Source organism: Hemicordylus capensis, chromosome 10, assembly GCF_027244095.1.
Source record: "Hemicordylus capensis ecotype Gifberg chromosome 10, rHemCap1.1.pri, whole genome shotgun sequence".
Lineage (NCBI taxonomy): Eukaryota > Metazoa > Chordata > Lepidosauria > Squamata > Cordylidae > Hemicordylus > Hemicordylus capensis.
This window is the reverse complement of record NC_069666.1, coordinates 18,837,501-18,857,658: the sequence shown is the minus strand read 5'-3', so window position 1 is coordinate 18,857,658 and position 20,158 is coordinate 18,837,501. Positions and strand designations below refer to the sequence as shown.

The 20,158-nt window shown below is 51.1% G+C and overlaps 1 protein-coding gene across 3 annotated transcripts in view; it reads right to left on the bottom strand.

Moving 5' to 3' along the window:
• The window catches only part of ULK3 (unc-51 like kinase 3), a 63,026-nt gene that overhangs the window by 11,985 nt on the left and 30,883 nt on the right, over nucleotides 1-20,158 (bottom strand). For all 3 annotated transcript variants that reach the window (XM_053272786.1, XM_053272784.1, XM_053272785.1), the window contains 4 exons: nucleotides 11,944-12,046; nucleotides 9,080-9,144; nucleotides 7,540-7,618; nucleotides 312-352 (listed from right to left, as the gene is read on the bottom strand). In XM_053272786.1, the coding sequence (XP_053128761.1) occupies nucleotides 312-352; nucleotides 7,540-7,618; nucleotides 9,080-9,144; nucleotides 11,944-12,046 (288 nt within the window). The remainder of the gene's footprint in view (nucleotides 1-311; nucleotides 353-7,539; nucleotides 7,619-9,079; nucleotides 9,145-11,943; nucleotides 12,047-20,158) is intronic.

Below are 20,158 nucleotides of genomic sequence, written 5' to 3'. Positions count from 1 at the left end.
CACAAGGTTTCAGTTATCGCGTTTTTGGCATTTGCGGTGGTGTCGTGGCCTATAACCCCATGAATAATATTCAAAGGGCTCCTGTACATTGAAAGATACAATCTTGCCTACACCCCGCCACCGCCCCCACTTGCAAGGTGAAGGAGTAGAGTCCAGCAACAATTGCACTAGGTCATTCTGCTGTTTGGGCAACTTAGCACAACCCCATGCATGTCGATTATTCATTGTGCACACAACAACTCTCCTCTGTGCATTGCAGCTGATTGCCAAGAACCAAATTCAGTTCTACAGACAGAGTAGATGATACACACCTCAGCATGCAGCAGCTCCTTTCTCCTCCCCGCAGGCTCAGCTAGAGATTGAAAACCAAGCATTAGACTCTACAACAGCAGGAGCATTTATTTTATAATAATTGCACACCACCCCAAACTAACATCTCTGGGCGGTTGACAACAACAGAAAACAAATTAAAGCAATTTAAAAACCACAATTCTAGTTCAGAACATAGGACACTGCCATATACTGAGTCAGACCATTGGTCTCTCTGCTCAGTATTGTCTTCACAGACTGGCAGCAGCTTCTCCAAGGTTCTCCAAAACCGGATCAATGCATCTCTAAATCAATGCATCCTTAGAGACTTTTCAAAAAGGTGTCAGAGATGGGGAAAGGTACATTGGTACTCACCGTGAAGGTGTCTTCTGGCTGGTGTAGAAGAGGTCACCCAATGTGGATTACATCCCTCCACATGCTCCAGAAGGCAGGAAGTAGAAAAAACTCGAAGGCCCTTAACCCAGTGCATGTGGGCGGATACCTTCAGTACCTAAAACAGCTCAAGCTTCAGAAGATACAACCATAACATGAAAAGGAACCACAACACTATGCAGAAGGGATGGAAGAGAAGATCAACAAGACCCCCCCTTCCTAGGTCAGAGATCCAGTACACACAAAAAACCCGGGTGGGCCTTGGGTGACCTCTTCTACACCAGCCAGAAGACACCTTCACGGTGAGTACCAATGTACCTTTCTCGGCTGGTGTAGGAGGTCACCCAACATGGGAGATACCACAGCATCAACCATGGGAGGGAAAACATACCCCCCAAAACTAGATCTACTGACCCGGAAGGACCCTCTGAAGGACCCTCCGACCAAATGCTGCCCTGGCTGCTGCGTGTTCATCCAATTTATAATGTCTGGAAAAGGTAAATGGAGATGACCATGTAGCCACCTTACAGATCTCCTCCAATGACATCGCAGATGACAATGCAGCAGATGTGGCCGCCGATCTTGTAGAGTGAGCCGTGATCTGACCAGGCACTGGCAAATTCTGAGACTTATAAGACTTCACAATACACGACTTGACCCATCTAGCGATGATAGCCGCTGAGAACTTTGATCCCAACTTGGATGCTTTAAATGCCACAAACAAAGCATCAGACCTTCTGAATGACCCCGTTCTACACACATAAATTTTCAACGCTCAACGGACGTCCAAGCGATGCCATTCCTTCTCTGTGGGATGCCATGCGTCTGGACAAAACGAAGGGAGATAGATATCCGCTGCTCTATGGAAAAAGGAATTCACCTTAGGAGCAAAGGAGGGATCAGGAATAAGCCGTACTGAATCCTCAGAAAAAATGCACAGACCACTCTTGATCGATAAGGCCTGTAACTCCGAGACCCTCCTGGCCGATGTTATGGCCATGAGAAAGGCCACCTTCCATGATAACAGCTGCAAAGAGATAGAATGAAGTGGTTCAAACGGTGGAAACGGAAGACCCCAAAGGACTATATGCAAGTCCCAAGACAGAAATCGATGACAGATGGGCGGAGACAGATGTGCTGCCCTTCTCAAGAACTTCTGCAGTAGAGGGTGCTTCTCTTGAGAGGCACGATGGTGCGGAAACAGCATCTGAACCAAACACGCCGCCTGGCGCTTGAGCGTGTTAGGTTTTAGGCCCATGGAAAGCCCATCCAGGAGAAAGTCCAACAATTCCCTCAACTTGCACCTGTCCGCCTGCAGCGTACGCCAAGCTGCCCAACGTAAGAAACTGCGTCAAGTAGACTGATAAATCCTGTTGGTAGAAGCCTTCCGAGACGCGAGGATAGTATCAATCACGCTCTCCAACAATCGTTCCCATTTTAGGAGTGACTGCTCAGCTTCCACGCGGTCAGCTGTAACCACTCTGGTTCCGGGTGAAGAATTGGACCTTGCTGCAGAATATCTGGATGGCACAGCAGTCTGAGAGGCTCTTCCACTGCCAGAGCAACAATTTCAGAGAACCAGGGTCTCCTGGGCCAATATGGCACGATCAGAATCAGAGAGGACCGGGAACCCCGAAGTTTTCTTAGGCAACGAGAGAGTAACGGAATTGGTGGAAAGGCATACAGAAGAGATGGTGGCCAGGGTGTCAATAGAGCATCTATCGCCTCCACCCCCTTTGTCGGGAAGCGTGAATAAAACCTCCGCAGCTTGGCGTTTTCCCTTGACGCAAAGAGATCTATGCACGGTGTTCCTAACCTCTCCATCATCCTGGACCACTGGCCCTGAGCAGACTTGTTCAGACAGTGCGCCCCCCAGCCCGACAGGCTGGTGTCTGTCATGACCAGGATCCTTTCTGGTTCCACAAATGGTCTTCCCTTGTCGAGGTTCCCCCGAACTGTCCACCACCTGATTGCCTCTCGCAAGTTCCTTGACAGGGAAATTCTCTTGTCGCATTTGAGGGTGATTCTGTGCTGAAAGGGAAGAAGAGCCCATTGTAACTGGCGAAGGTGAAGCCGTGCCCAGGGAACCGAATCCATGGCTGACACCATGAGCCCCAGGAGCCTTGCTAACTTGAGGATGCTGGTATAACATTCCCTCAGGACCCTGTGGGCCGGGGATGATAGGACTCCCATCCTGTCCTCTGGCAGGAACAACTTGCAAGCCGAAGTATCCATAATGACGCCCAGATGACGAAGGCACCGAGATGGAATCAGGTGACTCTTGGCTACGTTTACCAAGAAGCCGTGTTCCCTCAGCAGAGACAGTGTCCTGGACAAGGCGGAGCTCACAGCATTGGCCGAGCTCGCTCGAATCAGCAAGTCGTCCAAATAACAATAAAGGTAGATTGCCCTCCGTGCGAAGGATGGCTACTAAGGGACTCAGCACCTTCGTAAAGACCCTGGGAGCCGACTAAAGGCCGAACAGCAACGCTCGATACTGAAAGTGCCTCCCCATGTAACAGAAGCGGAGAAGAGGACGACTGTGTAGATGGATAGGGACATGAAGTAAGCATCCTGAAGATCTATGGACACCATGAAGTCCCCGGCCTGCAGTGCCTCTGAGATGGTGCGCAGAGTTTCCATCTTGAAATGCCTCTTTATAACGAGTCTGTTGACAGGGTGCAGGTTCAGAACCGCTCTTGCGGACCCATCTTTCTTCGGAACCGTGAAAATCACAGAGTAGACGCCCCGGCCCCTCTGGCCCAGGGGCACCTCCTCGATGGCTCCTATTTCCACCAGGTGTTGAATGGCTAGGAGAAGGCCTTTGTGTTTTACGTTGTTCTTTGACCTTGGTGTGAGGAGGAACCTGTTGCCCAGGGAGGCTGGAGAGTTCCACTCTGTAACCCTGCTTTACTATGGAGAGAACCCAACTGTCTGTAATGGATTCTTTCCAGATGTGCCAAAAGTCCAAAAGTCGAGCCCCCACCTTGCTGGTTGGGTTGTCAGGACTGCTGCTTGGGGCCCCGAGATTGGGGGGTGAAGGACTGGCAGTTCTGAGGAGAAAAGGACTGCTTGCCCTGTCCCCTAGACCTGTTCCACTGCGGCCTGAAGGAGCAGAAAGAGTCCCTCTGTCTGAATTGCGGTCTGAAAGCTCTATGGGCCTGGGGTGCCCTGCGAGGAAAGGCCTTATCCTCCTTTCGCGAAGCCGAGGGCAACACCTTCCTCTTGTCCTGGGTCTCAATGAGAACCTCCTTGAGAGCGTCATCTCTAAAAAGCTTCCCCACCATGTAGGGGACCGCTGCCAGGTTAGCCTTGGAAGTGTTGTCGACCTTCCAATATTTGAGCCAAATATTGTGCCTGGCCAGAACTCCTGCACCCAATGCTCGAGCTGAGAAGCGCACACTGTCAAACGTATCATCCGCAGCGAGGGCAGCCGCTCTTTGTAAACGAAGTAACTTGCGGCACATCCGAGATTCATCAGAAGGTGGGTCATTGAGGAGTTCATCAATCCACAAAACCAAGGCCCTAGATACTAGAGAGGCTGTAGTATCAGCTCTGATGGCCATAGCAGATGACTCGTGGGCCCTGCGCAGGGCTGCTTCCGCTTTTTTGTCCACCGGATCCTTAAAAGTGGAATCCCCATCCTTGGGAACCACCACTCCACTGAGGAGGGCTCCAAAAGGGGCATTCGTGAGTGGGACCTTCAATAGGTTGAGTGTCTCCTCATCGAAGTTATAGAGCTTAGAAGCAGACGCTGGAGCGCAATTAGCGGTGGAAATGGCAGACCATTCCTCTTTAATAGAAGTAGTAAACCCCTCAGGCATAACTGCCCTGTATTGCAATGACTTTGAGCGGGGCAGAACCAGGGAGCCCTTGGAGACTGGGTTATCCTCCTCAGGGATAACAGGCTTAAGACCCAATGCCAACAACGACCGATTAATGATAGCCTGGGCGTCCTCCTTCAGGGATCGCCTCTGACTTTGTTCTCCAAGCCCCTGCTCATCAGGGATTTAGCCCTCTTCATCAGACGATGAATCCAAGACGGGGTCCCCACTCCCTCTGCCAGCTATCGCACCCCGGGGCTGCAGGACATCAGGAGACTCCTCCCCTGACTCCTCGGAAGAGTGGAGCCCCCTAGCACTAGAGCAAGAGGTAACTCTCATGGTGCGCCTGAGTCTCTTGTGGATTGGGGACGCATCTCGGGAATCCGAAGAGGAGGAAACCTCCACCAGCCTCTTAGGCGCCCTTTTAGCACCGCAGCCAGAGATCTCTGCATCGCTTCCTCAACCCAGCCCTTTAAAGCCACTGGATCCACGGGGCTTCCTGACCCACCCGCGGGGGCATCGCCAATAGGGCTTAAAACAGAGGGAGAGCCCCTGTCTACGGACTGTTGCTCCTCATCCCCACACCCCCGTGAGGGCCCCGGTCTCACCAGTACCAGGCGCGCCGGGCTGCCGCCATCACTCTGGTGCCTAGCAGCGTGCTCCACCTCTCCCTCGAGTTCCGCTTGTCTGGGGCTGGAGACCTGCTGCCGCTCCTGCTGGGGCCCGCCCGCAGATTCCCTGGCTGGGCGTCCGGCCGCAGGCGATAGGAGTAGCGGAGATAGTGAAGCCGCCTCCTCGCCTGTACCCATAGTTGCCCGCGCGGGCGAAGCCATCCGATGCCTTGAAACGCCCAGCGAGAGCTCCCTCTCAGCGCGCTTCTTCTTCTTTTGCTTCTTGCGTGGCGGCGAAGACGAACAGAGGCAATCGTGCCCGGGTTCAGACCCGGCATCCACACCCTGGCCCTCGTGCTGGGGGGATAGCCGCTGTGGCCTAATGGCGCCAGCAAGGCTCCCCCTAATGGCCGTCATCTTGTTCGCGTCCTTTGAGCCCTCTCGGAATTTTGGCGGGAAAAGCCGTTGTTGGGCCGACTGCTCCCTGAATGCAAGCAGTCCCACACCCTTCTTTGCAGCCATCGGACAGAGGGCCGTCACAGAGTGAGAGGGAGGAGGGGGACGGGGAGACAGAAGCTAATAGTGGCAGGCAGGAGCAAGTGGAAAGGAAAGGGCAGGCCGAATTTTTTAAAACTTTTTTATTTTGAAAATACAGAGAGAGATGAGCTAGGAGAATTACAGAATAGAAACTAACTAGATAAGGAGCAGAGAATACAAGAAAAAGACAAAGATCACGAAGCGAGCTGAGCAAGTGAACCTCCTGGAGTGAAGGCAGGAAGTAGAACTGAAGGTATCCTCCCACATGCACTGGGTTAAGGGCCTTCGAGTTTCTTCTACTTCCTGCCTTCTGGAGCATGTGGAGGGATGTAATCCACGTTGGGTGACCTCCTACACCAGCCGAGAAGTTCATATTTCAGCAGGGAGTGCATTCCAAAGTCTTGGGGTGGCAACAGAGAAGGCCCATCCCTGAGTAGCCACCAGATGAGCTGGTGTCAACTACAAATTGACCTCTCTAGATGATCTCAATGGCTGGTGGGGCTCATGGCCAAGATGGCGTTCTCTTAAATACCCTGGGCCTAAGCTGTTTAGGGCTTTATAAATTACTAGCTTTAAGTACCCAACTTTGCATGGGCTTATGGTGCAGGTTTCTCTTTCTCCATATCCGTTTTGTGGCTATACCTGTTGTATATCCGCCTGTCTGTCTGTGCAAGGTGGTTGTCGGGGTTCCTGGTTACCCTATGTTACTTGCAGGGTCCTTTGCAAAGTGGGGTGCAAGCTTCTCTTTGTGATTGCATCCATATCCATTGTGTGGCTATACCTGTTTTATATCCATCTGTCTGTACAAGGTGGTTGTCAGGGTCGCTGGGTCTTGTGGTAGCCAGCCTGACTTGTCCCCTTAGCTAAGCAGGGTCTGCCCTGGTTGCATATGAATGGGAGACTTGATGTGTGTGCCCTGTAAGATCTTCCCCTCAGGGGATGGAGCCGCTCTGGGAAGAGCATCAGAAGGTTCCAAGTTCCCTCCCTGGCAGCATCTCCAAGATAGGGCTGAGAGAAACTCCTGCCTGGAACCTTGGAGAAGCCGCTACCAGTCTGTGTAGACCAGGCCTGCTCAACATAAGGCCTGGGGCCCAGATTCGGCCCACGGAGACTTTTTTACTGGCCTCCAGGTATCCTGCAGCAACATAGGAGCTGGAAACTGCCTTATAGCAGCAGCCTAGGCATGTTTTCTCAGAAATATGTTCCATGGTGTTCCCAGCGAGGCTTACTCCCATGTAAGCATGCCTAGGATTGCAGCTTGAAAGCCACGGCAATTTAGGGAGAAGAGAGGACTTGGCATTTGTTTGGGGCTGGCCTGCACTCCAGGGGCCCCACAGATTGAGCAGGGACAGGACCTATTCCCTGGCCACTATCCTTGGTTAAAACTATGGGCCCATTGACAGGGGGAAGAGATCCACAAGTTTTCATTTTAATGTAATAATGTGCTAAAAATTGCCCTCGGCCCCTGCAGGCCAAGTTGTGGATGGTCTGGCCCACCAGGGCATTTGAGTTGTGAAGCCCTGGGTAGACCATACTGAGCTAGATGGACCAAGGGTCCGACTCCGAATATGGCAGCTTCCTATGTTCCTACCATCAGGATCCGACTGGGCCTTTTTCTCTCCCTTCTCACACTCCCCGCTTCTGCTAAAAGGCAGACCCAATCTATCAGGGCTGCACAACTTTGGCCCTGCTGCAGATGTTGGACTACAACTCCCATCATCCCTGGCTGTTGCCAGGGATGATGGTAGGTGTCGCCCCCAAACAGCTGGAGGGCTGAAGCCGCCCAGTCCTGGAATATATCCAGCCTGCTCCTGACAACAACCAGTCCTCACCCCCCAAGGATCCCACTGCAAGTGGCCACTTACCAGCTAACATGAGCAGCAATTCACCCAAGCTCTGCTGGTACAGATCCAGGGTCTCACTGTCATCTTTGCCTTCCTCCTCCTGGAAAAGAGATGTGGAGAGCGCCATCAGAAGAGGGCTTCTTTGAACAGAAACACATGCAGACAGAGCAGGACCCGATGGAATGAAAACAGCCCCTTCCTGGAGATGGAGAGGAGAGCTGGTCTGGTGGTAAAGCAAGCATGACTTGTCCCCTTAGCTAAGCAGGGTCTGCCCTGGTTGCATATGAATGGGAGACTTGATGTGTGAGCACTGTGAGATATTCCCCTCAGGGGATGGAGCCACTCTGGGAAGAGCATCTAGGCTCCAAGTTCCTTCCCTGGCAGCATCTCCAAGATAGCGCTGAGAGAGATTCCTGCCTGCAACCTTGGAGAAGCAGCGGCCAGTCTGGGTCGACAATACTGAGCTAGATAGACCAGTGGCCTGACTCAGTAGACAGCAGCTTCCTATGCTCTTCCCTGCAGATGGGGCCGGCACCCTCCCCTGCACCTTCTGCAAGTGCTAACAGCCCGCAGGAGCAGTGGTAGTGGTGGCGGCAGCAAAGGAGACAGGAAGGTGGTGGCGAGCATTTCCAGCATGCAGCCTCCCACCTCATCACTGGGTCATGTGCTGCTGGGGGGGCCGCTGGGCCAAGCACAGGCCCGTGGCAGATGGCGGGGGGAAGCCCGTGCTGGTGGCCCCTGCCACGACATTAGAGAATATCACTGCCCCAAAGGAGTCATGGAACATAGGAAGCTGCCTTATACTGAGTCAGGCCATTGGTCCATCTAGCTCAGTATTGTCTACCCAGACTGGCAGCGTCTTCTCCAAGGTTGCAAGCAGCAGTCTCTCTCAGCCCGATCTTGGAGATGCTGCCAGGGAGGGAACTTGGAACCTTCTGATCTTCCCAGGGCATGTCCCAAGGCTGGTGCCTAGCACTGAACCCAAGGATTCGAGAGCTAAATCCTGATCAGCCTGGGCTCACATGAAGCTCTGCTTTCTCCAAGGAGAAATTCCCGGAGGAGAACCTGCTGGTCCAGCTTAGATGCTTTTAAAGGACACTGGGCACAATTATGGAGATGAATTTCCAGGACGGTCAGCTACAGTGGTCACATGGAACCTCCATTTTCCAAGGCAGCATACCTCTGAAAACCATTTAGTGGGGAGCAATAGCAGGGGCTGCCACTTATATCCCACCTTTCCTCCAATCAGTTCAGGGCAGCACACGTTTCTTCCTCCTCACAACAATCCAGCATAGAGTCATGGTTAGAGTGTTGGACTAGGACTGGGAAGACCTGAGTTCAAATCCCCATTCAGCCATGATACTAACGGGGTGATTCTGGGCCAGTCACTTCTCTCTCAGCCTAGCCTACTTCACAGGGTTGTTGTGAAAGAGAAACTCGAGTATGTAGTACACCGCTCTGGGCTCCTTGGAGGAAGAGCGGGATATAAATGTAATAATAATAATAATAATAATAATAATAAATTTATGAAACGCGTGAAGCCCCCACCCCAGTGGCTCACCTTTGCGACAGCAGCAGAGGCTACCGCCAGGGCAGCATAAAGACGGGGCTTGTCCTTGGACATCTCTGCAACCAGGGGAAAAGAAGCATGAGTCAGGGAGTATCGGACACTAAGTTAAGAGGCAGAGATCTTGGCTGTACATGCAGGAAAAGGAAGGGGACATAGAAACAGAGGAAGCTGGCTTATACCAAGTCGGACTGTTGGCCCATCCAGCTTGGTATTATCCACATCAGGGGTTCTCAAACTTGGGTCCCCAGATGTTGTTGGACTACAACTCCCATCATCCCCTGCTGCCACAGCCGAACCAGGGAGTGACCCCAGGCCCTTCTGCAGGCAAGCAGATGCTCTACTGCTGAGCTAAGGGTGCGCCAGATGAACCTGGGAAGCTGATTACTGAGTCAGGACACTGGTCCATCCAGCGCAGAATTGTCCACACTGACTGGCAGCAGGTCTCCAAGGTTTCAGGCTCGGAGATCTTCCCCAGCCCCACCTGGAGATGCTGCCAGGGAGTGAAAGCTGAGACCTCCTGCATGCAAACAGATGCCCTACCTCAGAGCTACGGCCCCTATCCCCGAGGAGCAGAGGGAACTGCTGTATCAGACAGTCAGACCACTGGTCCATCCAGCACAGAAATGTCTACACTGACTGGCAGCAGCTCTTCAGGGTTTCAGATGGGTTTTTCCCAACCCTACTGGAGATGCTGCCAGGGATTAAACATGGGACCATCTGCACACAAAGCAGGTGCTCTACCCACTGAGCAATGCTCTTTCCTTTTGCCCATTTCAGGGTGCCGCAGGCCTCTGCACGGGCTTCACATCGGCTATGTGCTCCCTGGGCATTCTTAGCTACTCCACGGTTAAGCCTCCAGCCTTGACTTGCCCATCAGTAAAACGGGAACAGTATTACTCTCTCCAACATGGCTGTGTCGGATTACTCTCTCTTGTACAGGACTGTGAAGCCGGAGACGTCAACTACTGGGAACATGCGGAAGGTAATGACATGCAACCATAGATAAACATATGCATGCACATCTCTTATTGACGGGCCGCCTCTAGGCTAATTAGTCATGATGAAGCGCCACCGAAATCAATGAGACAACTCAGTCGTGACTAAACCCGATGCCATTAACCACAACAGGACACAGCCGGAACTAACTTCATCTGGGGGCTGCCCGGTGTTCATGGAAGCCTTTAGAAATGGGACTCACCCAGGCATATTGGAAAAAAGCGGTGGGGGCGGGGGCGGGGTTGTGTGCAAAGGAAATTGCAGGCAAAGACAGACGTACACAGATCCAAGTGGTCGCACTACCACAGTAAATACGGCAGAGAAAAGCAGCTCGTTTGGGCTAGCGGGGAAGCAACTGTGGTGGAGCAGCGCCCCCTAGTGGCGACAGGACTCGCTAAAACGACCAAGTATTATTCACTTATAGGGTCCACTTTAGGCTAAAGGCGGGGTGTGTGTGTTTTTTCCCCAGGAGAAGGCCAGCCCCTTTGCCTGCTTAGTAGGGTCGATTCCTAAACTGGGTGCCACGGAAGGGCCTGAAGAGGGTTCTCTGTCCCAAAGGGGGCTCACAATCTAGAGAGGAACACAAGCACCAGCCGGAGGGATACTATGCTGGACAGAATACAGAGAGTTGCTCTCCACCACGCTAAAGATCAGAGAGAATTGCCATCTCCAAAAGGCACCTCTTTGCCCAGATTGAAAGGAAAGGCCTCTTGGCAGAATGAGATCACAGACAGATCAAGGCTCAGCACCAGGCAGGTTACCAGCTCTTGCCAAAGACGCAAGCCCGGATTCAGGGATCCAGCTGGGAGAAAAAAGCTAAATTCTGCCAGACCTTGGGAGTGATCCCTCCTCCCACACTCATCACTCTTTCTCAGTCCCTGCCAAAAGAATAGATGGAACAATAACAACAGACATCCTAATAATAATGTCTTAAAGGAAAAGTTGTGCCGTCGAATTGGTGTTGACTCCTGGCGCCCACAGAGCCCTGTGGTTGTCTTTGGTAGAATACAGGAGGGGTTTACCATTGCCATCTCCCACGCAGTGTGAGATGATGCCCTTCAGCACCTTCCTATATCACTGCAGCCTGATATAGGAGTTTCCCATATTCTGGGGAAAACACCAGCGGGGATTCGAACCAACATCCTCCTGCTCTCTAGGCAAGTTGCTTCCCTGCTGCGCCATTAGGTGGCCTTTTCCCCCAGAGAGGAGAGTATTTATTTATTTATATTTACATACACTAGCACCCTTTGTCCTAAGACACTAGGGTGGTTAACAAGAAAATTTTATACACACACACACACACACACACACACAGAATAAATACAGCTAAATGTTTTAAAAGCACAAAGGTCAGCTCCTTGGCCTGGATAAAAAGGGCAGTCTTCACTTTCCTCCTAACGGCAGGGAGCTAGGGAGCCATGTGGGTCTCAGCTGAGAGCAAGTTCCACAGCCTGGGGGCCATCACCAAGAAGGCCCTGTTCTCGTGTGCTCAGTGAATGGACCTCAGCAGGTGCCAGCATGTGGAGCAGAGCCCTCTCGGCCGATCTTGTCAGGGGGTAGATTCAGCTATGGGCAGGCGGCACCGCAAGGTATCCGGGGCCCAAGCCATTTTTTTTACATAGTGAAAGGAAGGAGAAAATGTGCTGGGCTGGACAAGGACAGCTGCTCTCCTGATGCTGCAACTAAGAGAGCTGTCACTTCACTGGTGGTGCAATATCAGTGTAATCCTATCCCATTATCGGTGCAATACTATCACATTAGCCTCTAGCACTTTGCTGTTTTGCTACAACAGACTTGCACAGCTTCCCCCTGCCCCTGCCCCTGCCCCCCCCAACCTTCAGCCCCATTCTGGGAGATACCTTTCAGGATGTCCCTGGCAGGGTTGCCCTGCTGCAGGAGGGTCTTGTTGTTGGACGAGACCAGCACTTTGAGCTGCTCTGCCCGCGAGATGTACTGACTTACCTAAGCAAAGGGAAAGAGCAAGAATTAGCACAAGGCAAGACCTCTGACTCAGAGATGCCGGGGAAGAGCCTCACGGGAGAGGCAGCTGGCCCTGCTTTCAAAGCCAGGGTTCAATTCAGACAGGCGCACTACGGGAAAACCTCAGAATCTGCTGCATGGGAATGGTCTGTTCTGGGTTCATGGCGTGGATAATGGAACCGTGAATATCGAGGCATTGGGGCAATGGGCCAAACCATTGCTTCCCCGGGGTTCTAAGGTTTGCTGTCAGCTTCCCCGGGGCTTAATGCTCCACTTTCCCAAGCTGAGACACCCCCGCTCCTGGGCTTAATGCTCTGCTTGCCCCAGCAGAGAGAGCCCCGGTGTGGAATGAGAAAGAATTTTTATTATTGTTGAAAATAGACACTGCACACAGTATGATCTAGGATGGTGGCTCACTGCATGAACACATATGTAACAATGTAACTTTGAAACTCGCATGTCAAGATTTGATTGGTTTCTGACTCTGAAACTTGTGTGTTAAAATTTGATTGGTTCTTAGGGCTGAATGTTGACGCCCAATAACTTGTTTACTCGTGTGTATAAAAGCTTATGAGGAATGTGAGGGGGGTGGGATTCTCTGGCAACGCCATGAGGCACTGAGAGTCCACCACCAGCTGGTTGAATAAAAAGGTGTTTATGCTTCCTTCAGCCATCTTTGTCTTCTGGTTTATGGGTCTGGGGTCCTCCTCAGGTAACATAAACTGGTGCCGTGACTCGGATGGTCAGCTGGTGATTACCTGCCCACCCGGTGATCCCTTAGGGTCCTCTCCCGCCGCGGGCGAGCACCCTTCAGGTGCCACTTCTTCCATTGTAAGAAGGAAGGTTTGAACGCCGGCGGTGTGAGACTACAGATCTTGAGTCCACCGAAGACGGGCGCGAACGAGGCACACCGACGCAGGGGTCCGGACAGGTGAAGTATTGGGAGTCCCGGGACTAATAAGGAGACCAGGGAGTAGCCCGCCCTGTGTCAGAGCCGCTGCAGGCAGAGGGCACTGCCTGGAAGCAGGACCGGCCCTGGGAGGAGGAACAAGGGAGGAGTTGGTGTGAATGTGTGCGGTTTGAAAGCTTTGGTGAGTGCAGAGGGGGCCTCCACAGGGAGAAACCCACCATGAGTGTGGCCCTGCATTGGCAGAGGCGGGACTCCTGAGTAGGTTTGCCGTTCCGGCGACGGGCGGCAACTGAAATCGGAGGTGCGGCTTGTGAGTTGTTTGTTTAAAAATCCCTATTTGTGTCTCACTGCGTGGACCCCTTACCCGCAGTCTGTCCCCCCCCCCCAACTGTCTGTTTGTCTGGAGCGAAAGAGAGCACACTGGTAAAGAAAATGGGAGGGAAAGGCTCAAAATCCACCACACCCCTGAACTGTATGCTGCAGAACTTTAGAAAGGGCTTCACAAGAGACTATGGTGGCCCACCATGCAAGACAGAGATTCTAGTCAGGCATTGTACTTTGAATTGGCCAGCACAAAGCTCGACCTGGCCGGCAGATGGGAGCTTTGAAATAGAAGAAATCCGGAAGGTCCACATAACAGTAACCGAGAGTCACCCTGACCAATACCCATATATAGATCAGTGGATGCTAAATGTTATAGAAAACCCGAGCTGGCTGAGGGGTTGCAAGAAGAAGCAGGAATCAAAAACTGTGTTGGCGGTCCAAGTAAAGAGCAAGCCCTGGAAAAGGGAAAAAGGGCCCCTCACCCCTTCTCCACTGCCTGCCAGCTTGCCACCACCACCCCCTGAACTCTTGGAGGACGGGGAAGATCACGACCCACCACCGCCACCCTATAATCCACTGTACCCAAAGCTGCCAAAACCTCCCACTCCTGGTGGCCCGTACGAGTTGAGGCTAACAGAAGAAAGGGTTAAGGAGTATGAGAGAGGAGAAAGGGAGGAACGGGAGAAGCGTGAAGAGGAACGCAAGAGGGAGAAAGAGAGAGAGAGGCACGAACGGAAGAAGCGAGAAGCAGCGGAATGGGAGACACTGGAGGAGGCGACCAGATCGGGAATGTTGATGGCCCCATTGCGAGTCACGACTTACTCAGGGGAAAAGGCGGGAGAAATCCACACCCAGTACCAGTATGTGCCGTTTTCATCTGCGGATCTACTGAACTGGAAGCGGACAACTAAGTCCCTGAGTGAGGAACCGGGAGAAATGATAGCACTCTTCGAGACTATCATGCGCACGCACTGCCTGACCTGGGGAGATGTCGAAACACTCCTCATGACTTTATTGAGTGCAGAAGAAAGGGGCCATGTACGTGAAGGAATACAGAAGGCACTGCAAATGGAGGCCGGACGGCCTCATGCAGATCACGATCTGGAGGGGCTTCAGAAGTTGTACATGCCAATGAAAGACCCTGAATGGGACCCTGGCCAGAATAAGAAGGAGTTGGATAAATACAGAGCTTTTGTAATGGAAGGATTGAAGATAGCAGGAAGAAAGACCATCAATTTGGCTAAAGTGTCAGAGGTTTTGCAAGGCCCACAGGAGACACCAGGGGCGTATATGGAACGGCTAAAGGCGGCATATAGGCAATGGACAACGATAGACCCAAATGACGTGGGAAATCGAAGACAGGTCAATATGACCTTCATTGCCCAGGCCCAGAAGGACATTAGGAAGAAACTACAAAGGAAGGAGGAAGCAATGGACATGCCAGAAGAAATGTTGTTGGGATTGGCCAGGAACGTGTATGCAAACAGGGACACAGAGGAAGAAAAACAACAAAAGGCTGCAGTTGTAATGGCGGCAGCCATTAGAGGGGAAATGCCAGGAAGAAGAGGTCGAGGCGGAAGTGGCGGAACAAGAGGACGAGGCCAAGGGGGAAGAGAAGCGTACCAAGAGCGGCTCGGACGTGATCAGTGTGCAAGGTGCAAGAGACACGGTCACTGGAAGAATGAATGCCCAGAGAGGCCAGAGGAAGAGAGACTGGAAGGGGGGCGCAGGCCCACCCGGATGATGGCAGAACATGTGGAAGATAGAGAGTGAAGGGGCTAGGGTTCGCTGCACCATTTACCATTCTCCCCAGAACCCATGGTGACTTTGACAGTACAGGGGAAGAAGGTGCCATTCATGATTGACAGCGGAGCCACCATATCAGCCATTCAACAGCCGATGGGAGAAAGGACAGCACTCAAATTGCCAATACAGGGGGCCATCGGCCGCAGCAACTCCAGGCCCATTTTTGATGTAGATGACTGCAGTTTAAAGGGAAATACCTTCAGATTTGTATGGCTCCCTGATTGCCCTATGCATTTATTAGGAAGGGACATTTTGTGTAAATTGCAGGCCACCCTGACATTTGCGAAAGATGGAAGTTTCACCTTCGAAACACCCAAGGGAGGGGAACTATGTACAATAGAAATGCCCAAAGAAAAGGCTTGGAAATGGAAGGCATGGTGGGACGGGAAACCAGAGGCCACCAAAGTCCTGATAGTGCAGGACGTAGCCGGAAGTCTTCCAGTACCACAAAAGGTTTGGGCAGAAAGCGGAGGCATTGGACTGGCAGTTAACCAACCCCCTGTATGTATTAGAATGAAGCCAGGAGCTGAGCCTGCAAATATACCGCAATATCCAATTTCTGAAGAGAAAAGGCGAGGGATACAGCCCACTATAGCCACCTATTTGAAAGAAGGGATTTTGAGGGAATGCCGGTCTGCGTGGAACACTCCACTATTTCCAGTGGAGAAACGGGAACCTGGACATTACCGACCAGTGCAAGACCTGAGGGCAGTAAATGCAAGAGCAGAACCCATGGTGGCGCTAGTGGCTGACCCTTATACCATCATGAGCAGAGTACCAGGAGCCGCAAAGTGGTACACTGTCTTGGACATTAAAGATGCCTTTTTCACCATTAGACTGGCACCTACGTCAATACCTGTCTTTGCATTTACCTGGCAAGACTCCCAAAATAAGCGGACCCAGCTAAGTTGGGCCAGACTAGCCCAAGGATTCATACACTCGCCAACAATCTTTTCAGAAGCCTTATCCAGAGATTTGGAAGATCTAAACATCCCTCTGGGAGGGGCAGTGCTGCAATACGTGGATGACATTTTGCTAGCAGCAAATACAGAAGAAGACTGCAGGGAACTCACCCTTGAAGTGCTGAGAAGACTAGCGGTCTGTGGATATAAGGTGTACAAAAGCAAAGCACAATTAATGCAAACCACTGTGGACTATCTAGGATTCCGGCTTGAAGGGGGCCAGAGATACTTGTCAGGAGAAAGTGTGGAAGCAATTTGTGCCATACCAGAGCCCAAGTCCAGACGTGGTTTGAGAGCATTCTTGGGAATGACCAGCTACTGCCGAGTATGGATACCGGGATATGCCCAGATCGCCCAACCCCTATATGATGCCACCCAAGGAGAAGGGGAGATGCAGTGGGGAGAAGAACAAAGGAAGGCATTCCAGGAATTGAAGGACATGCTGACAAAGGGTCCTGCTCTAGGCCTCCCAAATCTCATGCTACCATTCACGTTGTATGTAGTAGAGAGGGGAGGCATGGCCAAGGGCGTATTGGCACAATATGTTGGAACGAGTATGAGACCCTGTGCATATCTCTCTAAAAGACTGGATGCAGTGGCAAGGGGATTCCCGCCGTGTCTAAGGGTTGTGGCAGCGGCAGCAATGCTTTTACAGGATGCAAAGAAACTCACTTTTGGGGCAAAGACCGTAATTGTTACAGAGCACTCAGTGAGGACACTGTTAAAAGAAGGAACCATCAAATGGATGACCGGATCTAGGCTGATGAAATATCAATTGATGCTACTGGAAGACCCTGAAGTTGAGCTGCAAGTGGCCACTAACCTGAATCCTGCCTCGTATCTGCCAGATGCATATACAGAGATGGGTGAGACTCATGACTGTCAGACGTTGCTACAACAGACCTGGGCAGTCCGATCTGATCTGCAGACAGTCCCATTGCAGAATGCAGACTTGCAGTGGTTTACAGACGGATCCTCCTTTGTGGAAGATGGGATACGGAAGGCAGGGTATGCCGTGGTGAGCTTGGTGGACACCATAGAAGCGCAGCCGCTACCCACAGGGACATCAGCCCAGTTGGCAGAATTAATAGCAGTAACTAGAGCTTGCGAAATGGCAGAGGGACAGACCTTGAATCTATTCTCAGACTCTAAATATGTACATAACATGGCACATGCCTATGCAGCACTACACCATGAAAGAGGCATGTTGGACTCAAAGGGAAACCCAGTGAAATACCAGCAGCAAATCCAGGGGTTTATGGATGCTATGCAAAAACCCAAAAGGCTGGCTTTCATGCATTGCAAAGGACACCAGAAAGGAGGGGGAGAAGTAGCGAGGGGCAATCGGAGAGCGGATGCAGCAGCAAAGCAAGCAGCCCGATCAGCTGAGATGATAATGGTGTCCCTCATTCCCGACCTAGCAGCCCTAGAGGAGGATTGGAAATATGGAACGGAGGATGAAAAGTTGGCTGAAGCGTTGGGAGCCAAGAGGCAAGATGGAAAATGGATAATCCAAGGGGGGAAAACACTGGTCCCTCAAGAGCATGTGGCAAAGCTGGTAGAAGGCTTGCATGAAGGAACGCACATGGGAGCTGAAGCAATGTATGAACTTATTCGGAAGAAATATTATGCACCAAACTTGTCTGCCCACACCCGCCAGATGGCAAGGAAGTGTATTGAGTGTGCCAAGGTCAATCCCAATACCCGGCCCCAGGGACGGGCTGGGCAAGTAGCTATGGGAGCAGGTCCCATGGACATCATACAAGTGGACTTTACAGAAATGGTTCGACAGGGGCCTTATAAATACCTTTTGGTCATAGTATGTACACTAACTGGCTGGGTAGAGGCAAAACCGTGTAAAGCGGAAAGTGCTCAGGCAATGGTTAAGTACCTGCTTAATGACCATCTACCTAATCACGGGCTACCGATACAGATCAATTCGGACAATGTGGGGGGCGTTTGTGAGCAAGGCTGTGCAGGACGTATCCAAGGCTCTGGGGATACAATGGAAACTCCATTCAGCCTGGCACCTCCAGAGCTCAGGGAATGTAGAGAGAATGAATCGGACCATCAAAGATTACCTAGCAAAATTAATGGAACTCACACAGATGAGTTGGGTGGCCCTCCTGCCATATGTGTTATTCAAAATAAGAAACACCCCAAGAGGAAAGGAGAAACTAACCCCATTTGAGGCTATGTATGGGAGGGCTTCACCCATCCTTCGCATGGGAACTAGGGACCATCCCCCAGCGACAATACAATGGGCTAAAGTCTTGCACAATATCCGGAGTTCCCTACAGGAAAGCATTCCAATCCCTATCATAGACCCTGTACACCCTTATGAGATTGGAGATTGGGTATGGGTGAAGAAGTGGAGGACAGAACCTTTGAGGCCTAGGTGGGGAGGTCCACATCAGATTCTGTTAGTCACACCAACTGCTTTGAAATGTGCAGGAATAAAAGCGTGGGTCCATCATACCAGGGTTAAAAGGGCTGAAGCACCGGTTACGTGGACTACACAGAGGATTGGGGAAACAAAGCTGAAGATTCGACGTATACCCTGAGTCTACCCCTTGCTACACCCCACTGGAAACGGGTGCACGTCTTGGCATGGGTCCAGGGTACAACTCAAGATGTCCCTACTGTGAGCCCAATACCGGAGGCGGCCACTCTATGAACGGACCACTGACCTATTGCAAAGGGAAGAGACGGGATATGTTGTTGTAAAGCTAAAAGGGAATAACTCTTCCTGTATTGCTGTTTATTTTCCTTTGATATTTGTGTAATACCAAATGGCGACACCAATATTGGCTAGGGCAGCCTCACTCCATAGGGAAAGAAGACATATGATTTGGCTAGGGTTGACCATACACGCATTAATCTCAGTTACACAGGGACAAACGAGATTCCACCCCGAGGTACGAGGCCTTCAGGCTATAGTACATGCCACCGGGTTGAGGAGTTGTTGGGTATGCACACATGCAGATGTACACTCTGAAGAACAAATCGCTCTAATAGGTGGCCCAGTACCCCTTACATGGTGGATAAAATCCCTTAAGACTGGGATGCAACTGCCATACCGTCCACATAATTGGTTTTCTGTAGGTATCCCCGAGTTTCAAGTAGAAAGCTGGTTGCAACACCCAATCTGTATAGAAAATAAAAATGGTACAGGGCAGCACCTGGGAAGTATCCCACATGGATATTGTGCCCATACTTGGTCATTTGATTCAAAGACAGGAGAATTTGCCCCCATAACAGAAAATTATGACTCACCCCAGGAAAAATGTGAAGGGGATAGCTTATACTTGAAGGATATTCCGTTACAGGGAGGAGAATATAATAATACCTCAATCACACTCTTTAATTTTACATTTGAAGGTTGGAAAAATGAATCAAGAGAAATATGGAATAATACGATATATGTGCATAACCGAATGGGAATTCTGATTAATAAAACTGCTACAAGTAGTGGAACCTGTAAAAATGATACGTACGTTTGGAACACCCCTTTTGGGCACTTGTGGCTTGCTACTGTATGTGCACACCATAGAAACTCCAGTAATACCCATGAATGGTATGGGGGGGGGGGGCAAAAATACGTCAGGAACCTTTAGTTTAAATGACCAATGCAAAATGAAACAGCAGAAGGATAAAAGTACATCAGACACCTTCTTGACCCTTATCTTAAAAGAACCAGGGATGTATTGGCTTTGTGGAAGGTCAGCGTACAAAGCACTACCCCCTGGCTGGAAGGGTCGCTGCGCACCATCCTATTTGGTCCCTAGGGTAGAAAAACACAGTCAATTGAACGCTTCAAAGGTACTGAATCTAGGAAGTTTGTTACATCAGCCAAAGAGAAATGAGAACCTGATAGTCATCCAAAATACTGGTTTCCATAAAGCCTGGCGGGCAATATTACCAGGTCTTGGAGTACTGGAATTGGAGAGAGGTATTGTGAATGTTTCCAAGGAACTAGAAAAATCCTTCGGTGTAACCCTTAGCTTGTTATTGGATTTGCAAAGTGAAGTAACTTCTCTGTCACAGATGGTAATACAAAATCGAAAGGCCCTTGATATTCTGGCAGCCCAA